Raw genomic sequence first — 12,289 nt, 5'->3', positions numbered from 1 at the left:
AGCCGCCTCGGGCTCGAGGCAGAGGGTAGAGGATTTCTCTCGTTCGGCCCGTATGTTTACACTAAATATTCAACTGTACGAATGACCATCCACATTGCATTCGTTATTCAGCTAACATCGGCGATCCTCTGGTGAGTCTCCATCATTGTTCATCACGCTGTTTGTGCGAGCAGGGATGTCAGCTGATGATTGTTTTCATCTCTCTCACATCATTCTCTAAATGCTGTTATCTTACTTCTTTCGGAAACTGTCTGATACTAACCCAGTCACACACACATAGTGCATTTTAATCAGCACAGATGACGCTTTTAGCCATAAGGAGATATATGATGGGCCTAGTGAACTGAGCAGTAATGGCCTGTAAATCAGTGCAAAGTTGTTATACAGCTCCTCGTGGCCTTTAAAATTGATGATTGAGTCGGAAGTGGTACAAGCTTTTGAATTGTGCTCCAATGTCGCACTGTTGCTGTTGTTGTGTCATGCCATGCTTATATTACACATGTAAACATGAGGGCTGTGAGTTGTATCTGGGCTCGTTCAGTCAGGTGGGCAGACTTGACCGGTCAATGCAGTAACAAAAAACATCACTTATTACAAGCAAATACGTTAATATAAAACAGCACATCTCTTTTAGTTTGTATGAAAGCCCTAGACGAGCTTCCTGTGAGTAATTCTTCATACTAACGCATGCATTGTTTTGATTATTTTCCATTTTTAATAATAAAGGTATTACTGTAGGCACCACGGGATAGTGAAGATTCTGCGTGTTGTGTGTTCCATAATAGAAACTACATATTGCGCAATTATGCAAATATGTCATTGTTCCACACCTGTATGACTTGTTTTCTTTTGTGGAGCACAAAAGAAGATATTTTAAAGAATGTTGGAAACCAAAAAGGTTGGTGGCCATTGACTTACAATGTATGGACATAATAATAACAACAACATGAATGAATACATACATATATACTGAGACATTTCTTTCTTCTATATCTTTCTGTGTTCTGCAGAAGAAAGAAAATAGTTCGGAAAAAGTTGACGTGATTAAATGATAACAGAAATTTCATTTTTGGAGAACTATCCCTTTAACATGCTGAAGAATTAGTTGTAGAACCAAACAAGATATTACAATAAAAAAATATTACAATAGATGATGACAGGTGCATCTCAATAAATTAGAATGTCGTGGAAAAGTTCATTTATTTCAGTAATTCAACTCAAATTGTGAAGTGAGTTGAATTACTGAAATAAATGAACTTTTCCACAACATTCTAATTTATTGAGATGCACCTGTATATGTGACCCTGGACCACAAAACCAGTCATAAGGATACTTTTTTTTTTTTTTTTTTTTTTAAAGTCTGAATAAATAAGCTTTCCATTTATGTATGGTTTGTTAGGATAGGACAATATTTGGCTGAGATACAACTATTTGAAAATCTGGAATCTGAGGGTGCAAATTTTTAAAAAAAAATCTAAATATTGAGAAAATTGCCTTTAAAGCTGTCCAAATGAAGTTCTTAGCAATGCATATTACTAATCAAAAAATTACGTTTTGATATATCTACGGTAGGAAATTTACAAAATATCTTCATGGAACATGATCTTTACTTAATATCCTAATGATTTTTGGCATAAAAGAAACGTAGATAATTTTGATCCGCACAATGTATTTTTTGTATGGCTGTTGCTACAAATATACCCGTGCGACTTATGACTGGTTTTGTGGTCCAGGGTCACATATGTATGGACATTGTATATATAAGTATGTACATTATTCCCAGACAGTGTTACTATAGTTTGAGGGCATATTTTAATTTTACCATGCCCACAGGTGTTTTTCTAAACAGTTTTTTTGTTTGTTTTAAAGGTCATGTTGGTCAAGCTTATACTGTCTTCTGTCAATACTACTTGCTCCTCAGGCTTTCAGAATGCTGTACCAATTCTACTCTCTATTCTCTGTCCCATAGTGGGGGTGGGGTGAGTGAGGGCTGCTGTGAGGATCCCACACTGTGGGGCAGCCACACACTGAATGGTGTCTCCCACAATGAAGGCACTGGTGGATGCAGTCTGGGCAGTGTGGAGTATCGGGGCCTCAATCTATGACTACATCCACACCAGTGCCATGGAAGAGCGCATTCACTCACTGGAGAGTGCTGTAACCATCCACCAGTGTGTCATTGGCCTGCTCTCTGCTGGACTTGTGGCCCTCTTCACCTACATTCTGTTAAGGAAGCACTGACCCAGGATTTCAGCCTTTTTTTTTTGTATGCAAGACTACATCGGTGACATCAGAGGGAATTCTGGAACCATGTTGATGCCAAGCTTTGTTCAGTTCATTTTAAAGGGATTTTAACATGTCTGACTTTTACCTAATTGATTATTTACTAAACTTTATTAGTTTGTAATTCTGTTAAAATTTCACTACTGTATTATCTGGGTTGATGTGATTCAGAGTAATCTGGTAAACCAAAATAAGCGTATCTCTACATTTAAAGTAGTCTTCCACCATGTCTTATAATGGACTTTTAAGGTCATTGATGGCTACCACAGAGGAAAGATTCAGAGATGCTACCTGTCCACGGTTCTTTACACAAAGCTTGGTGACAGCTGAACAAACACAAAACAACTACTAGATCAGCAGGCTTTTCAGCCTGTTTGCTGCTATCATCAGTGGAGTCGGCTTGTGTGTCTTGGTTACTTTTGACAAAACATTCAACTTGGCAATGACTAAGCATAATGTAATTTATTTATGTTAACCTATGACATCTCAGCTTATTTCTTAACATTATGGTTAATGAGAGGCATCAATGACTTGATTAAATTCTTGATTTTACAACTTGTTAGAGAACTTAAAGTGGCCTTAATCACTAAAGGTATCTGGTGTAGTCAACTTGATAATGTTATCAGTGAATTAACTACTATATGTAGGTGGGTTTTAAATTTGGTTTCATGTTAAAGTTCATCGGTTAATGCACCATTGTGTTTTATAGGTTATAATTTTTACGTTTACCATGTTTCCTCAGAAACGTTTTTTCCTGGGGCAAAAAAACTACCATTAAAATGTTACACCTGTTCTGTCAGCAAAACGAATGTCTATCTTTATGATGCAAAAGAAAAGAGAGTATTTTGACTTTGAATTGATGCTATGCTACCTACTAAAGCATTTCTCTATTGTACTACGTTTGAATTGAACTTTTGTTTTATTTGGTGTGCTGTTCTAAGTGAGGATCTCTTAAAATTCAATGTAAAGCATTTCTTTAACAAAGACAATGTCATAATAAAATGTTTATTACTGGAACAACAGAACAGTGCAAATGTTTACGCACCAGCATGTTTGAAAAACTTCAGAAGGATCGGGAAATTGGGCTTTTCAAAGCGAAATCACTGAAGCCAGTTTGTGGTCCAAATATGAACAATACAGAAAACACATTGAAGATTCATACTGGTTTTACATGTGCCCAGTCTGCAGAAGTGTGTACTTCGTGGTAAAGTGCTCAACACTTTCGCCCTCCAGGGTCTTAACAGCCCTCCAGTGGAGCTTCTCACAGTCCTCTGGGTTTCCGTGGCTTCCCAGCTCTTCCTTGATGTATTCCATCCAGAGATCTAAGACATTAAATTATTGACAAAATCAGAGAAATATACTAAAAGTATGAAAGAGAGTTGCCTCTTTAAAGGCTAAAAGCACTGAATCACACTCACCTTCATCTGAAGAACCGAATTCACAAAGCGCTTGCTCATAGTAGTCTCTCAGGTTACTCATCTTTGGTGTCTCCTGAGAGAATAATACAAATCAGTAACACACTACGTATGACATATACACATGTCTGCTGGTTACTAAATATTTTAGACACCCATCTATGGGATGATATTAGACTCAAAATTATTAATAGATGCACGCACAATTATCCATGTACTGCATAAATTTTATACATGTATCTTACTAACCACAAACAAATGCCTTTCAATCTGAGGATGTGGAATTCTGGATTAAATGATTGTGCAGCGATTTGTACAAATACAGACCTGTTTGTGAATAAAAATGTTCTGTATTAATATATCAAATTGCTCATGCAAAAAGGAATCCGTGCATATGTGGATCAGGTGACACGCGTGCATTAATTTACGTCTAGTTCGAGTCGATCGAAGATCAACAAGATCGACTCGAACTAGACGTAAATTAATGCACGCGTGTCACCTGATCCACATATGCATGTCTCTTTGGATGTCGTTTACTTGCACAACGCAAGTTTCTGGAGGGCGCGTAGGTCTGAACTAGCGAGTTTAGGTATATTGGTGCAGCGCCAGTGGTTGTCTTGTAGGCAAACATCAGTACCTTAAATTTGATGCAAGCGGCTACTGGTAGCCAGTGCAAGCTAATGAAGAGAGGTGTTACGTGAGCTTTCTTCGGCTCGTTGAAGACCACTTTGGCTGCTGCATTCTGGATCAATTGCAGAGGCTTGATAGTACGTGCAGGAAGGCCCGCCAAGAGAGCATTACAATTGTCTCTGTTAGGAAGGGTCTAATCTTCCTAATGTTGTATAAGACAAACCTGCAGGACCGGGCCATTGTAGCAATATGGTCTGTGAAGCTTAACTGATCATCCATCACAACTCCAAGGTTCCTGGCTGTCCTGGAAGGAGTTATGGTTGATGAACCTAGCTGTATACAGAGGTTGTGATGAAGTGCTGGATTGGCTGAGACCACGAACAGTTCTGTCTTAGCAAGGTTGAGTTGAAGGTGATGATCCTTCATCCAGCCAGAAATATCTGTCAGACAGGCTGCAATGTGAACAGCTACTGTCGGATCATTTGGTTGAAATGAGAAGTAGAGTTGAGTGTCATCAGCATAGCAATGATATGAAAAGCCATGCTTCTGAATGACGGATCCTAAAGATGACATGTAGATGGAGAAAAGAAGTGGTCCAAGCACTGAGCCTTGAGGAACCCCAGTAGCAAGAAGTTGTGACTTAGAAACCTCACCCCTCCAAGACACCCTGAAGGACCTACCAGAGAGGTAAGACTTGAACCACTGGAGTGCGGTTCCTGAGATGCCCATCTTCATGAGGGTAGACATGAGGATCTGGTGGTTAACTGGGTCAAAAGCAGCAGACAGATCCAGCAAGATGAGTACTGAAGATTTGGAAGCTGCTCTTGCCAGTCTCAGGGCTTCAGCAACCAAGAGCAGTGCAGTCTCAGTTGAGTGGCTGCTTTTGAAGCCAGATTGGTTGCTGTCCATGAGGTTGTTCTGTGCAAGAAACAGATAGTTGGTTGAATACAACTCGCTCAAGTGTCTTTGCAATTAACGGAAGAAGGGATATCGGTCTGTAGTTTTCTAAAAGTGCTGGATTTGGAGAGGTTTTCTTAAGCAGTGGGGTTACCCGAGCCTGCTTGAATGCTGTGGGAAATGTACCAGAGTGAAGAGAGGTGTTGATAATGTGAGTGAGTGCAGGTATAACTGAAGAAGAAATGGCCTGAAGGAGGTGAGTGAGGATAGGATCAAGCGGACAGGTAGTAGGATGATTGGAAAAGATAAGTTTAGAAACGTCTGCCTCCGAGAGTGGAGAGGAGGAGGAGAAAGAATGAGTATTTATGGTTATGAAGTTTATGTCAGTTTGTGGTGTGGAGAACGGGTCGCTGATGGTCCTTGTTTTATTTATGAAGAATATTGCAAAGTCATCAGCAGCATGAGTTGATGAAGGAGGGGGTGGAGGAGGACAAACAAGAGAAGAAAAGGTTTTGAAACGTGTGCGAGAGTCAGAAAAGATAAATGTAACTATAGAACTGTTATCCAATTATTATTAAAATATTTTTTTAAAGAAAAGCCTTCAGAAGTAGTTCATTTGTTCAAGTGGACAAATTAGGGCAAATCTGCTGTTAGAAGATGTCCCACTTAGAGGCAGCTGTGGCACAACTGTTACCTTGGGATTCACATGTTTCAGGGCTTCCTGGAATAGATGTCCCACCTCTGCGCTCTCCAGATGGACCAATGTCTGGAGGCTGAAGCTCCACATCTCCACTGATTGGCTGAAGCGCTGGGTGGCTATGATGGCGACCTGGGTAGCAGATACTGTATTCCCTGACGACAACAGGACCTGTAGCTGTTTTTTTGAGGCGATAGAAAGTGGCCTATATTACTACAGCAGCACCATTTTAATCAAGTGCTGCATAAGGTGTGTAAGAAAGGAGATTTTGCAATGAGATTCCAATGTTAACAGTGAACATTACCCAGTTCTTGTAGAATGTCTCTTGCAAAAGCTTGGCATCATGAGTACTCCGTAAGACTCGGGAGTAATCATTCCTTTCTCTGAAAAAATGAACAGTCAAACAATATATGTCAATCTGACTTAGATTAAAATCACCCAGAAACCAATAAATCAACAAATACACTTTTCTATAAGAAAGCAAAAATTTTAGTATTAGTATCCGCAGACAGATAATAAAACTGAGAAAAAAACAAAACAAAACTTGATTTTGAATGTGAACAGAGCTTGGTATTAATAAACTATTTAAAAATATATCAAATAAAACTAACTTAAGATGAGACACAGATTTCAATGGTAACGGGTGAGATCTTTTAGCTTTGGCTATTGTTTAGCCTGATGACATAACCAGTTGTTAAAAATAACTAATGTTCCATATGTCTTTAACTTGCAGGGGGAAGATGCTTAATATTCAGGTTATAAAAGTTGCCACCTTTTTTGTAAATATGGTTTAATATAAGAAATCAAACTTCCCAAATACAGTAAGTCCTGCTATGCTATTCTGATCAAGACAAAAAAACAAAAAACAGGTTTATCACCTTTTCCTTGAGTTGAGTGACGTTTGTCTTCCTCTTATATCTCTCAAGACAGAATGTGACATAGCATGTCCACATGGCCTCTACAAAAATAAATTACACATCAGTTTGCATAAAATTCAAGGCATTAATGTTTGCCTACAAAACCACCACTGGCTCAGCAACACTTTACCTAAATTCATTACTTCAGACTTATGGGCCCTCTAGAAGCTTGCATTCTGCAAGTGAACGGCGTTTTATTGTGCCATCCTAAAGTGGCACAAAATCACTTTCACTGACTTTTAAATTAAATGTTCCCTCCTGGTGGAATGACCTGCCCAACACAGTCCGAGCAGCCGAGAGTCCTTATCCATCTTCAAGAATCAGCTATAAAAAAAAAACATATCTCTTCCATCTTTATTTGACCCTCTAACTCTATTTTTTATATATATAAAAAAAACTTGCCCCTTTTAGACTTGCACTATTTACTAACTGCTTGTTTTCTTTAAAATAAAAATAACTTCCTTCTCTAATCTTTTTGCATTCTATCTATTTGTTTTCTTTTTATTTATTATACAATTATAATTCTGACTACTTTTGATTAACAAAAGCAAAAAAAGCCTCTAACACTAGCTTGCTCTATTCTTTTTCTATTCTATCCGTTTTCTTTTTATTGATTATATGATAAAAAAAAAACTTGCTACATGTACTGCATTAAGCTAACTGAGACTTGTTATAGCACTTGCATATCATTGCTCTTTTGTTGATTTTGATTGCTTCCATTGTCCTCATTTGTAAGTCGCTTTGGATAAAAGCGTCTGCTAAACGTCTAAATGTAAATTTAAATGTAGACAAATGAGACCATGAGAATCCACTTATATTCCACCACTGAATTCAAGCTTAGTATTCTTAGATGCAAATACTGAACATGTTGAATCATGATACCTGTCTTAAGGCTCTTTAGTGCCTCCTCATAAACGTCACAGCAACGTTCTTCTCTGCGATCTGTATCAGAAGCTCTTCCTTTCGCAGACTGGAGCTCAGGGGCCCCAGCAGCATCCAGCTCACGAAATCCCACATCATGCAGTCATCAACATACTGACTCTGCAGACTGAACACAGACATTATTCAAATATCACATTTTACTTCCTGTAAATGCATTTTCCCCAATACTGGTTTCAGTGTTAATCTGTTCATTTATAATTGCCTACAGCATTTTTATTGCTGATCATTCAACAAAAATGACAAATCAGTCAATTAAGGTGATCTAAAAACTAAGAAAAAAAAAACTATAATAAATGTGTATGCTTAAATCGTCCGATCCCAGAAATAAGCAAAAAAACTCTGTACTCTTGCAGGATGGTGTCCTGTAGCTCCTTTGTGAAGTCAAAGATGGCAGCAATCTGTAGCAGCGACAAGATGAATTCAGCCCCTGATCAGAAACAGCAGATAAATAAATGTACAGCACTCCGCTAATACAACCTGTTGAGTTGAATAGTTCTGTGAAAATTTAATTCAAGTTTAACTGACCTTTAATTTGTTGTGCAGCATCTCTGTACACCACCTCAGCAAGTTTTCCACTCAAGATTTCCCCCTAAATTGAGAAAACATTTTGTTGCTAGCTTTTTAATTAGCAAAAATTTGAAAATACCCAGATCTACACCTATAACCCTACCACATCTATTTTAGCTTGTTCCAACTCCTGCTGCTGTTTCCTCAGCTTCTCAGCATGCATAAGCTCCATCCGGAAATACTGTGCATGCACACAAATTAATAATAAAATATTATTACATGAACATCAGTGTGGACTGTTTAGAATTTAATGTTTTATTAGTTGTTTCAGGCCAACTCAAAGAGATGCCAGTGTCTTCTCACCTCCTGAAAGACTTTCTTACTCTCAAGATGAAAGCGCAAGGCACGGAGGAAGAGATGCCGGGCACTCTATGAAGAGTTCCTGTCCTCCATCTCACACTTAGCAGCCATTATCCACAAAGCTGCAAACATTATGAAATTATTTTAATTCTGGCCATCTGCTTTGAAATTTCTAACACCTTCTAAAGTAAACGAATATGAATGCTATATAGAACAATACATCTTTTGGACAAACCAGCTAAAACTAAAATTATTTTTTTTAAATAAAAGCTTACCTGGTTTGTCAGGATGGATAGCTAACATAGATGACAAAACCTTGCTGAGCTGAGACTTTGTGCCCTAACTGAAAGATAAGAACAGATTTAAATAACTGACAATCATAATAAGACAGCACAGACACTTTACTACAGATCTGCTTGTTTTTAACGTTTAATAACAAAATCACATATCCATTTGTTATTAAAGGCAACCTGAGAAAGCCAGAGCTGCACATCTTCCTACAGAAAAAAGCATTGATTTGAATCAAGTTAAAAATCGATCATCAAATTACAACATCTAAAGTAAGGTTATGTTTTTCTTCATGTTGACCAACCTGCCATTATTTTGCAGCCCTTCTGAAAACATGGTTTATGCGATGAATGATGGGATTCTCAATTTCCTCCCGCTTAAAATGGTATCCAATTCTCTGTACACACAACAGTACAGTTCAGGGTGCATATAACCTATTTACTTTTACCATAACAAAATTCCCTAATATATTATACAAATAAATAAACCAAAGCTCTACTCACCGCTCTCCTGTTCTTGATAAGCTCTAGGACGTTTATTTCATACTGATGAAAATCAGAAACAAAAACACCCAATTAAATGTCACATATCAAGTTATTTGGACTTTGCAGCTGACTAGAAAGGTCATTTGCAAAACCCAACCCATCATGTTCCAGGTAACCAATGTGTGTACTGAAGATTTTTGTGCAAGACAAAAATATGAAACAGCTTTTTGTCAATACAGACCTGTATGTATGTAATGAAATCGTCTTTACTCTGAACTGTTCGGTGCAGCTTGTATTCAAGAGCAGTAGATCTTTTCAACATAGACCTGAAACAAAAGCCTTGCTTGAGGAATCTGTTTGTTTCAGAGTAAACCCCCTCAGTTGTGTTTGTGTGTGCACTGTGATACTCACTTGACTTCTTTATTGGTGAACAAACCGACTCTTTCCAACTGTTCAAGCGCTGGTATTCTGTCCTCTAATCGTTGTTGCACAATGTCAGCCATTTCGAAGGGTTGTGAGGTAAATCTTCAGAAAAATGTATAAGATAATCAGAGTTTTAGTAGAGTAACGAAACCTGACTTGTTTTCACATCCCTACTCACGTGGGGACGGGAAGTTGTTATGGGCTCTACATCCGGTTGCTCATCAGAAAATATCTCCGACGGGAATTCTGCACTCGATTGATGGATCCTTGATATTTATTGCTATAGTCTAAGCCGGTTTGTTTTAGCGAAATATCATAATTTAGAGCATTAATAATTAGACACGTTTTCCTGAATTGCGAAACTTTGTGGAGTGGCTAGGGCCAACAGTTCTCAACCGTTTTCACTCTATCATTCGTTTGAAATGTAGACCACACAAATATTATTTCGGGTACATATTTGCATTAGTATTTGTATTTGAAATGATGATTTACAATAGATAAGTAGCTAAACAGAGCTCGCAATATGCGCTATTCTTCCCCGCGCTCTCTCTCTTCCCAGAACCAAAACATTCTTGGCGGCAATTTGTCTTCTCTACCAATCTTAATCTCGCGTCTATCACGGTGAGTCAAGCCAATAGAAAACCTCGATGTCACCAGACGACGTCTCCGATTGGCTGCCACATTGTCATGGGCGGGTTCTCACGGCACTTTCCTCAAGGGCTCGGGCGATACAGTTCTACCGCTATCCATCACTTGGTATGATTTTCCCTTTCAAAGTAAACGCAATTTCGGTCGCAAATAACAGATATTTAATAAACCAAGTCGTTTATTTAATCCGGTACGTGAACGGCTGCCTGTATGGATGGATAACCCGGTGCCGTTCAACTGTGTTTTCGTCGTTGTGAAGGACCGCAAACTAACGTGCTAATTTTCATCTGTTGAGGATCAGTGACCAGACTGAGGACACACATCAAGAACATATTTACAACTCATATGAGTCATATTAAAACATGTACTAGTCACAGAGACTGGTGACCACCAATATCTGATGTTTAGGTGATGGTAGAGGGCTGGTTAAAGGAGCGAGGGCAGCTGTCTGTCATTAATGTGCAGATATTTATTTCGCCTGGTGTTGTTTTGGTGTGAAGTTTTGGGTAGTTGTTAGTTTATGATGGCTCCTCAGAAATACTCGGCTCAGGTGATGAACTGTAAAGTCAATGGTGCTGTATACCCATCCTCTGCCGTGAGCTCCATAAAGAAGCCCAAGATGGAGCAGCTGCAGGCCGACCATGAGCTCTTTCTGCAGGCCTTTGAAAGTGAGTATATCTGACTTAATTTAGCACACCACAGTAAAACTATTATCTGTATCTTTTGGCCTTTGGGAAAATATATTAACACACTCACATCTGTCACAATTCTTTGTAATGGCAAAGATCTCTGGTCTGCTGTTATTGCCATTAGGTATGGGGAGTCCTTGGATTTAGCTTTGTGGCTGTTTTTTTTAACATGATGCTGTTTTTCATTACTATCATATCACTAAGTAATAACTAATTTTGCAGATAGTTACTTAAAACCCTCTAGTTTATTGTACATGAAGGGGTTTAAAAGCAACAGACAAAAGTTGTTTTCACTTTGAAACTTTAGAATAGTATGTTTCTGTTAATACTTCTGCGTTTTCTCTTCAGAGCCTACTCAAATATACAGATTCCTACGAACAAGGAACCTAATAGCTGTATGTATACCTTTATAGATAAATACATAAGGCTTAACACTGAATTTATATTAAAGTCAGCTCTGTTTGTACTTGGTTTTTAGTTTGTTTGTTTTTTTGCTCTTTCACAGCCAATGTTACTTCATAGGACCCTCAACTTTATGTCTCATAGAAACTCACGAACAAATGCCAAAAGGTAGGTCTTCTCTATGTTCTAATAATTATCTGAAAATTTGCTTTGTAGGGCTGTAAAATGATTAATAGCGAATAATCTCATTCAAAATAAAAGTTTGTTTACATACTATGTGTGTGTACTGTGTATATTTATTATGTATATATAAATACACATGCATGAATATATTAAGGAAAAATATGATAGATTAATATATGAAATATATTTATATATATAATATAAATTATATACAAGTATGAATATATATATATATATATATATATATACATACAAATAGTTTTTTTAAATATATGCATGTATGTGTGTGTATTTATATATATATATATATATATACCTATATCGGGTGCTCCGATCAGGGTTTTTGAGGCCGATCGCCGATCACGGAAAGCAGTATCTGCCGATACTGATCTTTTTAACGCCTTCTTTTTGTGTCATTTATAACTATTTATATTGATACTACAATCAGGATTTTTAGACATTTATTCAGGGCCTGAATTTAATTTTTGAAAGGGGGGGGGGGGATTTCCCTTTTTGGTAACTC

General features: G+C 37.8%; 1 protein-coding gene, 1 long non-coding RNA gene and 1 pseudogene across 2 annotated transcripts in view; 2 read left to right on the top strand and 1 right to left on the bottom strand.

Moving 5' to 3' along the window:
• LOC107553305 (uncharacterized) lies at nucleotides 1–3,412 on the top strand. Its single transcript, XR_001604955.1, has 2 exons — nucleotides 1–131; nucleotides 1,970–3,412. It is a non-coding gene; the product is annotated as an uncharacterized lncRNA (long non-coding RNA).
• Nucleotides 3,270–10,343, bottom strand: LOC107553304 (U3 small nucleolar RNA-associated protein 6 homolog; annotated as a pseudogene).
• A 183-nt stretch (nucleotides 10,344–10,526) lies between these two features.
• Nucleotides 10,527–12,289, top strand: part of LOC107553303 (polycomb protein suz12-B) — an 18,801-nt gene continuing 17,038 nt past the window's right edge. The window contains exons 1-3 of the mRNA XM_016235496.1: nucleotides 10,527–11,160; nucleotides 11,530–11,576; nucleotides 11,687–11,751. Coding sequence (XP_016090982.1) covers nucleotides 11,013–11,160; nucleotides 11,530–11,576; nucleotides 11,687–11,751 — 260 coding nt within the window. The 5' untranslated portion in view covers nucleotides 10,527–11,012. The remainder of the gene's footprint in view (nucleotides 11,161–11,529; nucleotides 11,577–11,686; nucleotides 11,752–12,289) is intronic.

Source organism: Sinocyclocheilus grahami, unplaced genomic scaffold (assembly GCF_001515645.1).
Source record: "Sinocyclocheilus grahami isolate Dianchi unplaced genomic scaffold, SAMN03320097.WGS_v1.1 scaffold469.1, whole genome shotgun sequence".
Classification (NCBI taxonomy): Eukaryota; Metazoa; Chordata; class Actinopteri; order Cypriniformes; family Cyprinidae; genus Sinocyclocheilus; species Sinocyclocheilus grahami.
This window is presented reverse-complemented; position numbering and strand designations above follow the sequence as displayed.